At 42.8% G+C, this 20075-nt stretch overlaps 2 protein-coding genes across 4 annotated transcripts in view; one reads left to right on the forward strand and one right to left on the reverse strand.

Moving 5' to 3' along the window:
- ZNF277 (zinc finger protein 277) overlaps positions 1-703 on the reverse strand; it is a 112692-nt gene extending 111989 nt beyond the window's left edge. Inside the window, exon 1 of one of the 3 annotated variants that reach the window (XM_024757833.1) lies at positions 597-703. In XM_024757833.1, coding sequence (XP_024613601.1) covers positions 597-687 — 91 coding nt within the window. In that variant the 5' untranslated portion in view covers positions 688-703. The remainder of the gene's footprint in view (positions 1-596) is intronic. The other 2 variants (XM_024757834.1, XM_024757835.1) reach the window with 2 other exon arrangements.
- A 203-nt stretch (positions 704-906) lies between these two features.
- DOCK4 (dedicator of cytokinesis 4) overlaps positions 907-20075 on the forward strand; it is a 474863-nt gene continuing 455694 nt past the window's right edge. The window contains exon 1 of the mRNA XM_024757836.1: positions 907-1316. Coding sequence (XP_024613604.1) covers positions 1280-1316 — 37 coding nt within the window. The 5' untranslated portion in view covers positions 907-1279. The remainder of the gene's footprint in view (positions 1317-20075) is intronic.

Raw genomic sequence — 20075 nt, forward strand, 5'->3', positions numbered from 1 at the left:
CGTTCTAAGGACCCAGTCTGGAAGATCTCCCAGACTCCACATTCAATCCTGGAGAACGCCCGGGGCAGTCAAAGAGCGAGGGGGTAAACTGTGAGAGCCACACACACTTTCCCTTCAGAGGCTACTCCAGCCAACAGTTGGGAAAATCTGTAGAGTGGATAGCAGCGACCAACCAGTCTGCAACTGGAAATCCACCCGAATCAAAATAAAACCTATCTTCCGAGGCCAAACCAAGCAAACCGAGGCAGGGGTAGGGTACTGGCGAGGAAAGAGAGTGGCTAATCCCAGAGTTACAATAACCCACGCACGAACGTGACATGACCCACGCCCACTCGGCAGCGAGCGCAAAGGTGGGGGCTCCAAATGTGGGACAGACGCCCAGGGAACTTCCCTGGCTGCGAAGGCTATAGCATCCCATTTTCTCTTCCCTCCCAGACAGCCCCCAACAACTAGCCGCCTCCGACCCCACGCCATCCCGCTGGGCCCTGCCCGAGGTTCCCTCGTGCTCAGGTGGCCTTAGAGCTAGGGTCCGCCCAGCAGTCAGCGGCACTCCAGGTCGGAGCGAAAGGAAGACACCTCAGAGGCACCGTACTCACCCTCATAACTGACACCCCCAGTTCCGCCACGGTTGCCATCACCGTCCTCCTCTCCTTGGGTAGCAGCCCCCTGTGTCTTGGGAGCAGCCATTACGCGGCTGAGGAAAAAAAGGGAGGGCTGCGGACAGGCGCGGAACCAATGGAAACGCGATTGGAAATGAACTCCCCATCGACGCGGCGTCTCCTCCACTCCCACGCCGCGCCGTCACTATCTGGGCCAATAGGACGTGGCGAGCGGAACGTATCCCCGCCCCCAGCCGCTAATTCCCCGCCTCCTTCCGGGATGGAGTGGCCCAGAACTACAATTCCCAGGGTGCTGCGGGGGCGCTAGGCAGGGAGGGCTGGAAGAGGCGCTGGCGGGAGGGGGTGCGCCCGAGAGTGCCCCGGCGTGTTCGCTTAGTTCAGTGAATCAGAACAATGACTGCGCCTCCGGGTTCCCGGGAGCGCGTCGGAGGACTGTGAATAGCTACCGCCGGGAGAGCGGCGGGTGGCGCAGCCTCGGCCGCGCGGTGTCAACGCTGGGCTCGGGAGCCTCCAGCGCAGACCTTGCCCGGCGCCTGCAGCCCGCGCGGAGCCGCCGGGCTCCAGCGCTGCAACCGCTACTCGGGAGCTGTGCATTGTTGTGAGTTGTAGAAGGGGCGCGGGGATTCCAAAGCCCGAAGACCCTGGACCCCTCTCTAGCCATGTGGATACCTACGGAGCACGAGAAATACGGCGTGGGTGAGTCTCAGCTGGGCGAACTTTTATTCCGCTCTGGCCGGAGCGTGTGCGTATTTCGCGTCTTTGCCCCCGCGCCCCTCTCTCTCCACCCGGCTGGAAATGCCTAATCCTAGCATCGCGCTGCGGGTTCGGGGCTTTGCCCAGCCAGCTCCGGGCAGAGGGGTGCGCGCCGGGGTCTCGCGCTTTAACGCCGGATGGGCGCTCCAGGCACCGGCTCCCGGAGGGAGCGCTCGGACGGCTGAGGGGAGCGCGCCGCCAGTCCGCCTGCTGCGGGCTCTGCCTGCGGAGTTCGGAGTGGCGACGGGGCGTGTGTATGTCAAGTTGGAAGAGGAGGGCGAACGGCATTCCGCTCCCTCCTTCTCCTTTTTCTCCAAAGACTGCAAGGGCTGTGACGATTTCCCGGGGTGGAAAGGGAGGCAACAACAGTCGCGTAGAGAGAACATCCGCAAAACAGAAGGGAGGCGCAAAACCTTCCGTCTGCCTCCCTTCAACATTCCCGGGGAGCGGAATGTGGCACCGTCCTCAAAAGAGCCGCTCTGACAGAGTCCGGCCCGAGCCTCCCTCCTCCCTTCCATCCCGGGTTACCGAGTGTGTGTTGAGAGGCGGGGGGAAATTGGTAAATTTCAACATCTGCGCAGCTCTGCTCTTTGGTCTTTGGAGGGGAACGGGTATTTCAGCAATGTTTTTACTTCTGACCACCCTCTCTGCCCGGGGTGAGCCCGGTTGGGGGGTGGGGTGGTGGAGGACAGCTGTGGAGTGTTAATGGGGAGAGGGAATCGGAAAGCTTGGGTCTTCGAGGCAAGGAGACAGCTCTTAGGAAAAGACTACCCAGACACTGGTGTTCGGAGGAAAAGGAGCAGGGTAGCGCTCGCTCTTCTGTGCAAAGGTGAACAACAAAGGACATTAATGTTGACTGATGAATACAGGAGTCTCCCTTCCTTTCCCTCCTTCCATTTCAGGCCGATTACAGTTCCCGTTTTTGTTGTTTGATTTCAGCTGAGTCGCCCCTTGGCAGTTACTCCTTTTAGGTTGCGACTATTAAGCCAGGCTCTCTGACAAGCCTGCAGCAGCCAAATGCAATTATAACCTCTCAGAAGGTTTAACAGAGAGAAAGCATTATGGATTTTACTAACAATCTCTATTTCCTATAATGCCCCGTCCTGCTGATTGGTGTACTTTTTTTTTTTTTAAATTGGGTATAGATCTAGTGATTTAGATGATGTGTAGGTATCTGCTTATGTTCTAAATTCATTTTCCTGTAATTTTTTTTCATTTTCCTGTAATTTAAAAAATCTGGAAAGCCTTTCCAGGGAGTCATAGTTACAGGGAATTTTTTTTTTTTTCCAACTTCGCCTGGGGATAGGACTTTGGAGTCCCCTGAAAGGTTTAAACAAAGTCATTCCTGTATATTACATTAGCTTTCATTCTGGATTTTGGCTAGCAAGACAATAGTTTGTCCAGGACCCACCTTTGGGGAGGGGTTCCACCTTTCCCTCTCTTTGAAGTGTAAGGGGAGCCTTTGCCAGGCACTCTACTGGCAAGGAGTAGATGTTTCCTTCCCTTCACTCACCCCTTTTTTGGAGTAGATTACCCCTGGCTAGGAAAATACATTGCCTTTGCTGAACTGGTGAGGACCTGGAGTGTTCCCTTGTCACCGGGTTATCACTGAGTGCAGGAAGCACAGACACGTCCAGCAACACAGTCCCGCTTGGAGTTGATCCCAGATGTTGCTTTCTTCCAAGTGTTAAATTATACAGATTATGGATGGGATTTACTTTCTTGATTTCTTTATGCGCCAGGTCACAGCTGGGGTGCTGGTATCGATTAGTTCTTCTCTCACCTTTCTTTGCAAGCTGTGGGCAGAGGATTAAAACATACTCTGGGATTTCCTGGAATGGCAAACTGGATGTTATCACTCAAGTGTTTTGGGCTGCAGCAGACACCTCGCCTTTGGGTGGCTGTGATTTGGTTGCAGACTAGGGGAGGCAGAAGGATGAGCACACATTTGGAAAAAGGTTGAGTGAGATGAGCGGCGAAAGCGGTGGGGCGGGGGTTGTCTGTTGTGCTCATTTATACAATATCACACATAACATGGAATGTTAACCATCTTTTATTATTAATTTTTGAGCATTTGGCTTATGAAATGCTTAGCTGTTTTTTAGAATCCATCTGTTAGGTGTGTGTGTGTGTGTGTGTGTGTGTGTGTGTGTGTGTGTGTGGTGAAAATTTTGCTAGGATTCTTATGTGTGTACTTTATTTCTCACCACGGAGAGCACTGTTTGTAGCTGCCTATGCTGCGAGTTGTTATTGATTTATTTATTTTTATAAACTTGGTTAGTGTATGTGCTTTTCTTGTCTAGTTTTTTATAAATACTAAGGAAAAGATGTTTTATGGGCACAAATGTTTGGTTGATATCAGGTGTAGTAGTAATTCACTTTCCTCATTCTTTGAAATAAATTGGTCTTTGTGACTTTGAGTGCCTGAAGTTTCCATGCAAATTGTATATTTCTAATATACTTCTTATCTACCATCAATTATGTATGAGATAATTATGTGTCTTTATATATTAGTGTTTCAGTTTCAAGCAACACATTGTAAACATGGATAAAATGACTTAAATTTCATACCTGTAGTAAGGTGTACCAGAGATAGAAATTCCTTTTCAAACCTGATGTGTGGGCACTATCTCCTCCATTTAACTGATGAATAGTCTTAAAACAATGTGTACATAGTCATATACCTAAGTGTTCTAAGGAATCAGACAGGTATAGTGATAAAGCTAGAGTCCTGAGTGATAGGGAACCTTGTCTCTTTAAAAACATGTTAGTAGGCACAATGATAGGCATATTTTATCTTGGGAGATTCTGTTTAGCTTTTGGTCTTAGTCTAGACAATGCTGCCAGCTGTGTGACCTTGGGTAAGTCGCTTAACTTTTCAGGGTCTCAACATCATGGTCAAATGATATCCAAGATCCTTCCCAGTACTGATTCTGTAGAGCTCTTCCAAACAAGTGTGTCCTTTGGTAAGAAAGACATTTCTATTGTGCCAAGATTGTTATGAGAAAGACACTTTTGCTGTGACACATCCCACATGGTTTTCAACTAAGACCACAGGTAAGCAAACTACCTGGCAAGCTGCCAGAACCAAGGTGATGGTTGCTTGCTTTTTCAGTCTGTTTGATTGTCCAGCAGGAACTCCGTGGGCAATGACTAAAGCATTCTTGATCACCTCTTCACAACTTACCTCACGCCCACTGTCTGCCTTCTGCCTGTTCTCATCTGTCATACTCCCTGTCCCCTCCCTTAAAGTGGTGGGAATTAGTCACAGAGAAAGTTAGGACCATTGCAGATCTGTTTCTACATTCATTTGCTCAGCAGGCATTCATGCAGCATTCCCAGGTGAGCCAGTAGGCTTACTGAGCTGCAAACTGCTCCTCTATATCCAGCCAGATGTTTTACATGTGTGAATCCAGTTAAGCTTACAGGGGGAATATGGGCTGGATTGATCACTGCAAAAAATCCATGAGGCTTACAAGAAACAAAACTCAGAACAAGCTGATCTGAAGGTCATGGATGTCATTTAAAAAATGAATTATTATAGTACCAGTATCACTGAGTACTCACAAACATTCCTGTCCTCCATTTATCCTGAAGTGCTTTTTGAACTCATCCAAGTAGGAATTCTGTTCCTTTTTAAAGCCCCTTCTATTTTTAGGGGGAGAGGTACCGTCTTTTATTTACACAGGATCTTTAGAATGTCTTTTCCTTCAGAAGCGTGCTTTAATGGTAGCCTGTGTGGGAGAGTTATGAGGGAGTGTACCTTTCCTCTTAGCTGTTTTCAGTTTGTTAGCTAGCAGCCTTAAAATGTTTCCTATTTGTGGTACTGTGATGTGTGCAGATAACATGTGTAGCTAGATAAAGATGTGCTGCCTGGAATTGTTTGTGGCATTTAGAGCCTGGCACAGGATTCTAAACTTTCAGCGAGAAGCAAAGAGGAGTGATTTATACCTACAAGTAAAGTACCATTGAAGGGCTGTGCAGACAGTGGGATGGCAGCTGACGTTCTTGATCTGGCCTCCTGTGGGAATAGCCTGTAAACGTTTCCCCCTTTTGGTCATTCTCCTAAGTGATGATCCTTTCATGAGGCCCCACAGTAACACAAAGATGCTGCCTTTCTTCTTTAGTCTTGTTTTTTCCCCAGAGGCTGTATGGTAAGTACTACAAAGGAGTTAATAAAAATTTCAAGAAACTTAAGGCTTTCCTGTCTCTAGCTCCATTTCTTAGGAGACTACATTTTCAGAATTTCTTACAGTATGTCCAAATTTCTAGCATAGTGACTTTATGCTGTTAGCATATATAACAGAGAAACGTTAAACTCTAAGGAAACCCAACCAAGATGCTATAACCTTACCATATTAATACAATGTTTTATAGGTAAAAAAATGTTGTGAAATTATTTCACTTGGGTCTGCTCTTTGAAGTAGAATGATAACTTCCATTTAAGACATGAGGAAACAACTTCACAGAAGTTAAGTGACTTACAGGCTTACCTTGGAGATATTGTGTGTTCGGTTCCAGACCATTACAATAAAGCAAATTATCACATAAAGCAAGTCACACAAATTTTTTGGTTTCCTAGTGCATATAAAAGTTATGTTTACACTATACTGTAGTCTATTGAGAATGCAATAGCGTTATGTTTAAAAAACAATGTACATACCTTAATTAAAAAATACCTTATTGCTAAAAAAAAAATGCAAACCATCATTGCAGGGTGGCTACAAGCCTTCAATTTGTAAAATAAATAAATAAAAAATAAATTTTAAAAATGCAGTAAGTGGGAAGCACAATAAAATGAGATATGCCTGTACTCTAGATCAGTGGCTTTTAATCTTGTTTAACTGTCATCCATAATAGGAAATACATTTTATTTCCTGACACAACCAACACCACCCCACACACATATAAGTGAAACAATATTTGCTCATACTTTCTTTGATGTTCTATTCTTTTTCATATAAAAATATATATACAAATATCAAATCATTATGTTGTAATACCTGAAGCTAATATAATGTATGTCAATTATACCTCAATAAAATAAATTTATTTATAAACTTAAAAAAAAAAAGTTGTCATTAACGTAATGACTCATTAATGGGTCCTGACCCACAGTTTGAAAAGCACTGCTCTAGATACCACATTTGTGAAACAGGAAGGACTGGAACTTAGACCTTGTTGGGTTTCTAGTTAAGTTCATTCATGATGTTGTTGTTGCTTTTTGACAAATATATATTTGTGTTTATTTTAGCTTAAACTTTAATCATACTTTTTTCTTTCAATATAAGTCAAAATCTTTTTATATAATATTTCTCATTTACAGTGGAACAAGTATACAAAGCCATCAGATACATTGTATAAATTGTCTCTTTAACATTACATGTGTCTTTCTACTAGGATCTTTTTGACAAGGGCTGGGATCAACTGCCTAAAGACCAATTTTGGATTTTTCTATATAATTTCCTTTGACAGTGATCTCTGGCAACTAATGAGTTTGCCAATTGTAGGGTTACCAGCACCATTCTTTTCTACCCTTTTACATATTGTTGACCACTAATAGAAGAAACAAGGCAGCTCATGTAATTTGTTTTCTTAAAAATCTAAACTGGTAAGCTTATTTGGTCAGAGTATATATAATATTAAAGAATAAAGTAAAGTTCCTCAAGCCTATTTTTATTTAAGCAATTTAAATGTACTTAAGGAACAACTGTTTTACTTTCTGGCATTTAAAAAAAATGTGTGCTAAGATACACTGGATATCTACTAAGTAAATAAGAATCACCAAAAATAGTGTTAATGCCTTTTGGTGACAAAGTTGCAGTAAAACTGATATGCGTTACCCTGCTGGTTGTATTGAATATTAATGTGATACTTTTGGAAATGAATGTATGTATTTAATAGCCTTTGTGGAGCACTATTTGCCAAGCATAGTTCTGAGAGCTTGTCATGTGTTCTCTGTCTAATCCTCATGACAGCTCCATGAGGAAAGGTTCAGTTATCACTCATATTTTACAGGAAACTGAGTCATAGAGAGGTTAGGTAACTTGTCTGAGGTCACACAGAAATGGTGGAACTAGGATTGGAACCCAAAAAGTTTTAGACTGAGCCTGCTCCCTTAGCCACTATTCTGTTTTGCCTAACATGACAGTCATTAGGAGGCGTTTGAGTCAGTAATCCCACCCCTCAAAGTTAACATGAAAAAAAAATCAATAGGGACACAACACTTTATGCACAGAGTTATTCCTTGCCATGTTGTCTGTGAAACAACATCAATTCCAATACAGGAATACTTTAATCACTTCTGATTATCAGCACAGCAGGGTATTTATAGTCAAGAAATGGAATAATTCCATAAATAATGCTATTTCTGAAATACATTCCAGGTATGTAGTGTCAAGTGACAAAATAAATCAAAGGAAATACAGACAGTGATTGAAACTACATAAAATGTGTAGCATTATAGAGAAGATGTAGTTAATGTGTAGCATAGAGAGAAGATGTAATTAATGCAGAGATAAGAATTGTTAGACTATAATGATTACCAACAAATTCTTTTTTTAAGAATTCCTTTTGGTTGGAGATATGAGCAATATTCACACATATTGTTGCTTTTGGATGACAGGGGTGGCATAAAAATGGTCTAAGAGAGATTATTGCGGTAGATGAGGTGAGAGATAAGTACCTGAACCCGGTGAGCCATCCTGCATGGTGAAATGTGGATAATCTAAGATGTTTAGGAGATGGAAACAACAGTAACTGGATGTGAGGAGTTAGGGAAAGGAAGCAATTTAGTGTCTTCCTGGTTTCCAGCTTGAACAACTGGGTAAACATAGGTGCTGTTCAACGACAGAGACGTTTTTGTAGGTGGGGAAGGTTTATGGTGTAAGATTAAGAGTTTGTGATGGCCTAGAGTTGTCCATACTCATCAAACATTCAGGTGGCGATATCTGCATAGACAGGAATAGGATATCACTCTGGGGCAAAGGAGAGAAGTTCTAGACTAAAGAGCATGATTAGAGAGTCGTTTGGTTTGTGTGTGATGACTGAAGTGATCCACTTTATTAATTGTATTGACTGATTATGTAGTCAGCTTGTCTAAGTTTTAAAGTGACAGGTCCTAAATTTTCAAAGCTCAGTCATCTTGAAGCACTTTATTAATATGGGTATGGGGACTGTAAAATAAGAAATATTAGCTGTCCATGTGGAGTTGGTAGGAAACTAGATTTTATGGTCTTTTCTTGCTTCCCATTAGTGCATTGCCTGGTTAAGGCATAAGTTATTTCTATTTCCGTGACAGTTCTCTCCCAAGCAAATGTCTCATGCCAGATTATGCATGTTTGTGAGATTTCCTCAACAGAACGTTGAAAAACAGAAACCACAAATGATATTTCAATAAGCAAGATTTATACATCCCTCAAACAGCATATAGGTGTATATACACATCCACAAATGGGAAAATGCTCAGATATCCAAAGCAATATATTTGTGCATACAGACTGTGTGTGTGTGTGTGTGTGTGTGTGTGTGTAGTAAATGTGTAATAACTCTTAGGAACCCCAAGGTCAAATTTAGAATTCTTAAACTTATACCAGTGTACTCCTGAAAACTATGTGATTTTAAGTAAGGAATTCCAGCTTAAGATAACATTAGGCTCCCTTCCCCTAATATAGGCTGCATTACTTCCCACGGAAAGATCAATAAACGTATGCAAAGAGGCAAACATTGATAATATTAGAAATGAAATCTGACAGAAAACCTGTTGCCAAAATTCGGGAGGAATTTCTCCAAGGCAGGTGGAACTGCATTATGAAAACTACTTGGTAGCTTCCCTCTGCTTTCCCTCATTAAGCAGAGCAGCCTCAGTGACCTCAGTGAGCTGGGCAGGAAGACCCGTTGCCCCTCCCCACTGTCACCACCTTCGAGGCCAGGTCAATACATTCAACTTGGTATGTGTCCTTTACCGCCTGACGCCTCTATGGTCCTTCTTGTTCCATCTCATCTTTGTATTTTCTTGAGAGATGACCAGTTGGAGAAACAACTGGGACAGGAAGGTGGGTGGTTGGTTGGGTGGAAAGGAGTCTACGGAGAATACCATCTTGTCTTTTTTTTTTTTTTTTTTTTTTTTTGCGGTACGCGGGCCTCTCACTGTTGTGGCCTCTCCCGCTGCGGAGCACAGGCTCCGGACGCGCAGGGTCCGGACGCGCAGGCTCAGCGGCCATGGCTCATGGGCCCAGCCGCTCCGCGGCATGTGGGATCTTCCCGGACTGGGGCACGAACCCGTGTCCCCTGCATCGGTAGGCGGACTCTCAACCACTGCGCCACCAGGGAAGCCCACCATCTTGTCTTCGACAGGTGTACTGCGGTCTTCATAAAAAATCTGATTTTGTAGGCACCTTTGAAGTATGGCAGTAACAAAGCATGCTGGATTTTATAGTTTTGCTTGCAATCTATTGGTGACAGAGAAGGACATGGTAGGATAAGAGATAATCTTGTCTGAATTGCCAAAAAACCATGGTCCATGGCACCTGATGACTTATCACTGGGAACTTGGCTTAGAGCTGTTCACTTCAACCAGGAAGGAAGACTTGTAAGTGGGACCAAACCCACACCTTTATTTTTAGCCCCATCCTTGGTATTGCAGAGAGGTTCAAGACCCAGGTTGCATCAGTCAGTGATCACATTTGTATCCCTATCGAAGAAGGAAAGCCGCTAAATCCAGAAACAGGCGTCTGTCACTCTGTAATGAACTAAACATGGCTGCTTCTCAGCTGGGGAGGAAGAGGGAAAGCATGACAATCGCATGGGAGGCTTTGGGAAGCTGCCAGTTACACATGTGTATTTCTTTTCCACCCCCATTCGTGTCCCCTGTGTGTGTGCCAGAAAGAGAAGGTTGGTGGATGGAGGCTGGTGAGAACCCTTCTGGTTATGAAAGTCACACGTCTTCCTGGGTGAATTTGATAACCATTACTCCCCCAAGTTGTGAACCGTTTTGGTTTTTTGGCAGATCTGCACGGCATGTGGAATCTTAGTTCTCCGACCAGGGATCGAACCCACGCCCCTTGCATTAGAAGCTCGGAGTCTTAACCGCTGTACTGCCAGGGAAGTTCTAGTGAACTGTTTTCTTAACCAAACAATTTATTGTTCGATTTTCTGAGAGTGTTAATTGGGCATTAATGTAAACATAAAGATCTCCTTGAAATCTTTAAGCAGAAATGTAGAGGTTTGGTTCTTTTTTTTTTTCATCCAAAATGAAAGAATCCTGTCTGCCTTGGTGACTGGAGGTGAACGTGTTTGGGAACATGGGCATGCATGTTTGTGAGGCAACTAAAAATAGCCCTAACCCAGGTTCCGGAGAAAACAGTACTCACTATCCTGGGGAGAGGAAAGAACCTGTTGGCCTTTCTCCGAGGGTGTCCAGAGTTGGTTGAAGAGTCTGTAGGGCTTCCTTGTTAACAGGCTTAGGGTTTAGCCAGGCTCTCGAAGAAATAGGAAAATCCAAACATGCATAGGCAGTTCTGTAAAGACCCAAGAGAGGAGAAATATCTGAGATTTTTCTCCAGAAATCTGGATGATAAACACTAACGACAAGACAGGAGGATTCCTATAAAACTCCACACACAGGTAAAAGTTGTTTTTTTCAGGAAAATTATATTTGTATTAATTGCATCCTACATTTCATTTAATAGTCCCATCCATAGTTTATGTAAGTTGATTCAGAAAACCAACTAAGTTGGCAGAGGAAATATTATGTATAAATTATGTAAAAATTATGGTAATGAGTTTTAAAATGAGGAAATACTTATGAGAAGTGAAGAATTGGGATACAAAATTACATGTTGCAGTGTTGTTACAACCAGTTGTTACAGTTGAGAGGTGGCATTATTTTTTTATACTTTCTACTTTTTAATAATTTCCAAAAAGTAACATGAATTGCTTTTGTAATCAGAAATAATTATATAAACTCTTTTATAAACCGAGCTTTATTTCCTATATAGAGTTTTCCTCTCAGGATTAGAGGTTAGACTGGTGGAAGTTGAATCTGGAAGGCCTGAATTTCGTTTGTCATTTATTCCCAGGAAGTACTGTGTTCCAAAGTTTCAAAGTGGCTTTCCTTGCTATATGCCTGCTTGATTACTTGTGATGTTGCGGCTTTATTTCCCAGTGGTCACAAAGCTGTGTTTTCAGATGGCTGTGGGGTACAAATCTTTGGAAAAGAGCCCTAATCCCTCTTTGAGAAAGAGCTTCAAACAAATCATCTAAGATAAAAATACTGTTCTCTCCAAGAAGTGTTTGTTTAGAAGATGAATGTTGGTGTCACTGCTCACTTTCAATTGTCTGTAAACTCTGTCCAGTGAGACTGTGGGTCCTGGGATAATTTATGCAGGAGAAATTGATCAATGTAGAGAGTCAAGAACTTGAAGAGGTTTTATTTAGCAATTATGGGGAATAACTGCTTATATATGGGTGTCACGGATGGAATGTTTGTGTCCCTCCAGAATTCTTATGTTGAAGCTCTGACCCCCAGACTGGCTGTATTTGAAGTAAGGAGGTAATTAAGGTTGAATGAGGTCATAAGGGTGGAGTCCTGTTCCAATTAGATTACTGTCCTTATAGGAAGAGACCCTAGAGAGCTTACTAGCCCTCTTCAGGAACTCAAGCATGCACGTACCTAAGAAAGGGCATGTGAGGACAGAGTGAGAAGGCAGCTGTCTATAAGCCAGGGAAAGAGCCCTCACCAGAAACTGACCCTGCTGGACCTTAATCTGGGACTTCCAGCCTCAAAAACTGTGAGAAAATAAATTTCTGCTGTTAAGTTACCCAGGCTATGGTATTTTATTATGGCAGCCTGAGCTGACTAATACAATGGATTAGAGCAGTTTTAGGCACTGTAGGAAGAGGAACAAAGAAAATAGAAGCAGAATCTTGAGCCTCTGTTTAATAGATGTAATCACTGTAGCCCCTGTCTATGGTCTGAGATCTAACTAACTCCCTTGGTCCACCCTCGGAGGCACAGACTTAATTGAGTCCGAGTGTTTGATGTTGGTCATCTGCTGATAACTCCAGGAATATGTTTATTTGAATAATGGCATTTATGCAAAGTTGCTCATATTGTCTTAAGTCATTAAATCAATTTGGGTGCCTTCAAAGCAACTAATAGAAGTAGGGTCTTGAAATGAGTCATTTCTCCCTGCTACAATTATTTATGAGAAACTCGGGGTAATAGTTTTGACCACGTGGGTTAGCATTTAGAATAGGTAGTTGAAGTTTTATTATATGGAAATTTAGTTGGAGACCTCACTTTAGGTGTACTTCGTTTTTGAAAGGCCTGCCTGGGGAGTAAATGCCAAGTCCCTGAGGAGAATAAAGCAATATTGGGGGAATTTTTTGTCCATTTTCTGTCCTTAAATATGTGTATCCTGATAGGTAGTACATCCCTCTAAGAGTTTACTTGCATATTGTTTTCCTTAGTGGTAAGTATAAAGGCATATCTAATGACACATTGATGGAAAAACTTATGTTGGGTGATTATTTATTGGGTATGCCTGCTGTCTATAATCATGCTAGCTTTTTGGGGGCACACGAAGAGGTTTAGAACTGAGTCCCTGGACAGGTGAAGAAGGTAGAAGTGTTTCATAGTTTTCTACTTAATTTACACAACATTGTTTTCAAAGTAGGTGTTATCCCCCCCTTTTTTTTTTAAATTTCACTTAGTAAGGCAGTATATAAATGTATCATAGAGAAATCAGTGTGAAGGTTAAGACATATTTTCCTTCAAGCTTTAAAAGGAAGATAAGGACTTGGGATGGTGATGCTATTCACTTGTGAGCCTGAGGAAATAGCCCCGAGGAGGGAGTGTCTCATATCCTGGAAAACTCAGAACTTGTCCAGAAGAATAGAGGTTTCATTTTTAAGATACTTCCCATAGAGTGAGTCACCAGCTACTGAGATTGTCCAGTATAAACACCTGAGTAGAGTTGTACTTTAAATAGCTGGAAAACCTTCTTCCTCTTCCTACTGGGTAATTTCCACCCCCATTCCCCCACCCCACCCCCACCAACCCTGGATTCATTCCTGTCACCTGACCTATGTTAAGTATCTTGGACAATGGATTGTCTTTTTTTGTGATTTCCTTCTAAGACTGGGCAGAGGAAGAAAGATGGATTCAATATTAACTAAGAGTGGCTAGGCAGAGGAAAAAACAGCCTTAAGATGAATGTTTACCAGGGGCTAGGCCTGTGTGATTGACCCCACATATACGCACTGAAGCCTTAGCAAACCTAGAGAGAGTGAGTGATTTGTTCAAGGTGAGATTTGGACACATTATCTAGGTCTGAAGCCTGTGGCCCGGTCATGGTACCACACTCTTCTGCACACACAGGCCTATGGCTGAAATCTGGAGGCCCAGCTTTGGGGCCTGTGGACAGTGGTGAAGAAATTGCTCACCATACTTTACTTTTTGAATAAGATGCTTGTATTAATTCCAGTATTATATGAAATAAGTATCTTCATTGTCTTTTATTTTTTATTTATTTTTTTATTTTTTACTTTTTTGCGGTACGTGGACCTCTCACTGCTGTGGTCTCTCCCGTTGCGGAGCACAGGCTCCGGACGCGCAGGCTCAGCGGCCATGGCTCACGGGCCCAGCCGCTCTGCGGCATGTGGGATCCTCCCGGACCGGGGCACGATCCCGTGTCCCCTGCATCGGCAGGCAGACTCTCAGCCACGGCGCCACCAGGGAAGCCCCTTCATTGTCTTTTTACTTCAGCCTTAGCCTCTGGTGGTCATGGTCAGGCCCCTCATGTGCTGCCTGCATGTGGGTGAGGGATATGGAGCACAGTGGTGCTGGAGGGGTCATGAGGTGGGTCAGGAGATGGATGGGTACCAGAAGGGGTGGGGGGAATGGGGGGATGAGAGCCAAGGACCAAACAGGGCTGCATGACAGGAAGGGAGTAAAAATGTGCATCTGTGAATGAGGATGGACCTTGGCCAAGTGTGACCAGGACCAAGGAGGAACCCTGGAGCAAAATGCAAGTTCTCAGTGATGGAGGGACTAGAAGAAAGAGCTAGAAGGGAGGGCTGAGCAGCATTGATTGGAGCAGCCCTGGAAACCCTAAACTCTGAGGCTGGTGGTTCTGATGTTGGAAGTCTTTGCTCTGCATGGACCTGGGCCCCATCCATGCTCAGGGAAGCCTCGACCTGCAGGGCCAAGGATCCAATGCCATGGCAACCTGGGTGGGCTGGGTTGGTACTTCTTGTCTGATTACTGTGGTAGCCTCCTCATTTGTCTCCTACCTAGAGTCTCTTCTTTCTCTAGCTCATGCCTTGCATTTTAACCACAAGTGATCTTTTTTATAGAGCAACTTTGTTGATGTGCTTCATCTGAAAACACAAAAATACCTGTAATGTTTCCTTTGCAGTCAGGATAGAGTCCAAAGTCATTTCAAAGCACACCAGGCCCTTCCTAAATTGGCCCCTGACTGCAATCCAGTCCCGTATCAGACAGTTCTTCCTCCTGCACCCTGTGCTCTCTATCCTAGGGAACCAGGTAGAGCTTTTCAGAGGTGCCATGCTGCTTCTGAACTCTCGGTCTCTGCACTTGCCAGAACCCTGCCTGGCCGGTCCATCCTCCTTTGCCATCTTTACCTGGAAAACCTAACTGTGGTGTCTCTTCTCTAAGAGTTTCCATATCTGACTCTTGGCAGAAATGAAAACTGCTCTTTATTCCACATTTGTGCCCGCAGCTGCCTCTCTCAGGGCTCTTGTTATTACCATTTGAAACTGTCTACCTCTGCTACAGGCTTGTGAAGCCCTAGATGCTGTGCTATCCAGCTTTGACTTCCTGCGGGGGTAATACAGAGCTAGCTTTTAGTAGGCTCAGTAAATCAATGAATAAATGGTATTCTAGTCCATTCAGGCTGCTATAACAACATACCACAGACTGGGTAGCTTATAAACAGAAATTTATTTTTCACAGTTCTGAAGGCTGGGGATCCAGCCTGGCCAGCTTCTGGTGAAGGCCCTCTTCCAGGTTGCAGACTTCTTACTGTATCCTGACATGGTGGAAGGGATTAGGGAACTCTCTGGGGTCTCTTTTATAAGAGCATTAATCCCATTCATGAGGGCAGTGCCCTCATGACCTAAGCACCTCCCAAAGGCCTCACCTCCTAATACCATCGCATTGGGCATTAGGATTTCAATATATAAATGTAGGGGGAAACGATCATTGAGACCATAGTCAGTGGGTTCCTTGGATGAGGGAGAAAGCTCTAAGCTCAGTGTGTTGTAGTTTTTTGTTAAGTTTATCTACCAGGTTGTCCAGACTGTATAAACCAGGCTCTGAGGACATGAGGTCAACCGGACTAGCCAGGGCCTGCCCCCCACATCCTACAGGGCTGATCTAGACGAAGACAGATATTTGTCAGAGTGACAGAACTTGTCAAAAGTATATGAAATTACCTACAGAAATCCCAAAGCATATGGCATGGTTCTATTTGTTCTGTGACTGTATAAAGTTGGCATCCAAAAATCCAGATGGAGAATAAAAACCAGAAAGTTGTGAGTGCTATTTCATGAAGAAACCTACTGCTAACCACTAAACTCCATGAAGACAGGACTGGATTTTTTTTTTTCTTTTGTACTTTCTGTTCTTTGGGTAATATTTGCTACGTAAGAAATTGTAATTTATAATATAAAAATAAAATAAATTTATTTGAGTCAGCATGGGCAGGTCTAAATTTTTAAGAGTGTTTATAAGTGAAGTCTTCACAATAGCATATGGCTCTTGGACTCCACTTAAAACACCAGATGTTCAGACACATCTGTTTTTCACATGCTCTGGTCACCATGTACTGGTCAATTGTAGAAAATCTTCTGGCGAACAATGTATCTTAGACATTTTTAGCAAACTTCCTGCAAGTTTGGGGTGCATTTCCAACTTTTTAGTGATTCAACTTTGCAACAAAAGTTTCCTACCCCTGCATTTTCAGAATAAGAGTATCCTGAGATTGCAAGGCAAGCTGCTATCAAAAGACAGAAACAAAACTGCTACCAAATACGCAATTAGCTGTTGGCGAGAAACAGCATTTTTCACTCTACTGAGCAACCAAAACAAAATATAGAGATGTATGGCCTGCTGAAGAGATAGACTACAGTTGTCATTTACAGCTTCCCATTTAAAATTTTTGTGTTCATGGGAACAGCCTTATTCATTAGAACTTTTTATTAGAAGCCATCTGTCATACCCCACGTATGGTATTGCAGGATGTGCTCTGCACAAGGTGGCTGGATTTGGTAAAGTCTCTGCTGGGAAGGAGAGATGTCCTCTTTCTGATTTGCACAGTGGTGTGATATGGGCTCACAGGAACCCTGCTCAGTGTTCTCACTGACTGATTTGATGCTGAGCAGATAAACATTTGAAAATATAAATCGATTAGGATAAAATGCTGATTTTATTGATGTTAGATGTCGAGGTTCTGTCTAAGAGTTCATTAAAAGACAAAAAACAGGAAAACTTTACTGCGAAAACCAAAATTTGAAAACCATTGACATGGCAGAATGCCTTGAAATAAGACTGGAGGATCACTGGTAAATTTCTGTTACAGCGAGCTTTGAAATTCCTGTCGGAATTCTCATGATCAGCTGATATCTTTCTGCTTTGAGTGGTGGTGGAGAGAAATCTTCTGGTTTGGGGTTATGAGTTGTAATGGAATTATTGTATTTTCCAGAGCACATATGCCATGTGGCACATTTTGCACCATTTATATTGATGTAATAAAGCTATTCATGTCTGAAAAAACCATTTGATACCATCATGCTATAAATTACTTATTTGAAAGGATTACCATAAGTTTATCTTATGAAAGTAAGAGGCTAGGGTTCTAATTTTGGTTCCTTCATAATAACTGTCTGAACTGTATGAAAGCATTTCTCTCTTAGGGCCTTCTTAGGGCCTCTGTAAAATGAGAGATGGATGAGGTGATTTCCAAGTTTCCTTGAAATTCTAAAATTCACTGAAAGTTAGAGATTTCCTTGGGCACTCCTCAGACTAGATATCAGTGGAACTGTCTTATTCTGTATCTGAAATGTTTTGGTTTGTGTTTAGGTAACCGAAGGTGAAGTGTATGAGATATTTACCCTTTGTAGTGTTCTCTTCTGCCAGTTTACTGCATTTGCAGCCTTGTGTGTTTCTTGATGCTCTTGGGCAATTCCCTATAGAATTTGGTTCTGTGAATTTTGGTAAGTGTTTATAAATATCATATAAAACCACTCTATTCCCCTAAGTCTTTCTATCCCTATTAAGGGATTGCCAAGGCTATTAACATATTCAAATGAATAAACTAAGCCCCATACTCCCTTTCTGAGTCACATTGTACCAATTCAAAGAAAGCCAATTTGTGAAAAGGGTCAGATTTGGAAATAATTTATTTCTGAAAAGCTTCTTTCCTTTTTCAGATGTGAAAAAACTCAAGGATGGAAATACAATATAACACTTAGCTGTCAAAGGAAAAGAATCATCTCAGATCTTATTCCACACTGAAATTATAGCACTCACAGACCACACTGTACAAGATTGGTCAGATTCTATCGACGGGTTGCGATTACTTCCCTAATTGGAAAAAATTAGGACTATTAATCATTGTGACACAAGGCAAAATGTCATCATGGCATGACAATCTTATTTTCCACCTGAGAAATGGTGGCTTCTAAGGGCAAAACCAAACCCTCCTTTCTCCACTTTCTCTTCCCATTTTCTTTCTGGCTGTAGCTCTGTGGAGTAGATCAGACAAAGACTTAAAAAAGCAGAGGGCACAGAAACAGAAGAAGAAAGCTTTCCTTCGTTTTGTATTCCACAGAAACATCTGTGAAAATGAAAATGGGGGAAGGGAAGGAAGATCTCACAAACCAAGGAAATGTGGCTATTGCATAGACATTTAAAATTATTGCAGGTAGCTAATTGACGGAGATAAAGTCTTCTTAGGCATGGGGACATCAAAGTGACTGAACTCTGAATTTTCATTTTATTCCTCCTAGATCCACTCAGAAGGGAAATGTTTTAAGCAATTTGCCAGGATTTTCTTATGAGGATAATTATTTCCTAACTATAGAAGTAATTATGGCTGTAACACATGAATTATTTTGGTGTTGAGTTTTGTAATTTCTTAGTGTTTTGGCATACTTAAAATTTACTTGGGCAATTGCACATTTTAAGCAGGATTTAAAAGAAAAAGGTAACTGACAAGTGCTAGTCTATCTTGTTAGTTAGCTTTTAAAAAAAATATTTTTCTCTGGCGTCAATATTAACTTATAGTAGGTTTTTTAAAAAAGAGAAACAAATATAAGCATGTGTACAAAAATGTGTGATTAGAGACCACCTCTTCATCCCCTTACCATTTTTTTTTTTTATAGTAATGACATTTTTGCTGGAAGATTTTTGTTTCTCTGATGTAAGCAACTTCTTTTATATGTCCCTGAAGTTCTGTCCCCCTTCACACAGAGCTCTTGCTGCACTTTAAAGAGGGTACTGACCTCTTTGGAGGTTTTTTTTTTTTTTTTTGCGGTACGCAGCCCTCTCACTGCTGTGGCCTCTCCCGTTGCAGAGCACAGGCTCCGGACGCTCCGGCTCAGTGGCCATGGCACTCCACGGCACGTGAGATCCTCCCGGACCGGAGCATGAACCCGCGTCCCCTGCATCGGCAGGCAGACCCTCAACCACTGCGCCACCAGGGAAGCCCTCTTTGGAGTTTTTAATATCTCAAAGAAGGAAAACTGTTATGACATATTTGTCATGATACTGCTGTTTTTGTTTTTCTTTTTTTTGAGTGTCTCATTAAGCACAATGGGAAGTTTCTTGCATTTATATTTTTACCTTAGTGCTAATGTTAATTTGATGTCAGATTGTTGATGCAACCATATTTTGTGATGATATAGTTGATTACAGGCAGTACCTTGCTTTTATAATAATAGTATTTACTGAGCTCTTAGTGTGTGTCAGGCATCATGCTAAGGTTGTGTACATGTTATTTCATTTCATGTTCATGACAACTGCATGATGTGGGTGCTGTTCTTATTATTGCCCGTAATTTTACAAATGAGAACCTGAGGCACAGAAATGTTACAGCACCTGCCCCAGATCTCAAGGCTAATGAGGTGTGGAACTATGATTTCCTGTCATGCCTTCACCGCTATGTCACAGTGTCTCCCTGGTCAGGTCTTTGTTGCTGATTTGTTTTTGTTTTGCTGGTGGTAGTGTAGGACTGGAGCATGTAAATTACCCTCAAGGCAATCTGTCAACATAAGGCATAGTTATTACTGCAGCACTTAATTTTTTTTTTTTTTGGAAACAGGCAGGTCCACTGGGATAAAGAGATGTAAGATGGCTTCTGACACAGAGCCAAGGCTAGTGGTTGGACAGCCTGTGACTTTGAAACCTTTGCATTGGGTTGGGCCCTTGACCATCTGTTCCCTTTGAGAACCCCCATGATGTCCCAGAGAGGTTCTCCAGCCCAGCCCAGCCCAGCCCAGCCCAGCCCAGCCCAGCCCATCACTGCTACAGGGCTCATCAGAAGTGTGGGCTGAGACTCAGCCAATCAGGGAGTGCTTGCAGGAGCCTGGGGTTGGAGCATCCCTAAGTGTGCAGCTGAGATGGCCCCTCCATCAAAGTGACCCTTTCCCTCAGCTGCAGCCAGCAGTGGCAGGTAC

This window comes from Neophocaena asiaeorientalis, unplaced genomic scaffold (genome assembly GCF_003031525.2).
Source record: "Neophocaena asiaeorientalis asiaeorientalis breed wild unplaced genomic scaffold, Neophocaena_asiaeorientalis_V1.1 scaffold116, whole genome shotgun sequence".
Classification (NCBI taxonomy): domain Eukaryota; kingdom Metazoa; phylum Chordata; class Mammalia; order Artiodactyla; family Phocoenidae; genus Neophocaena; species Neophocaena asiaeorientalis.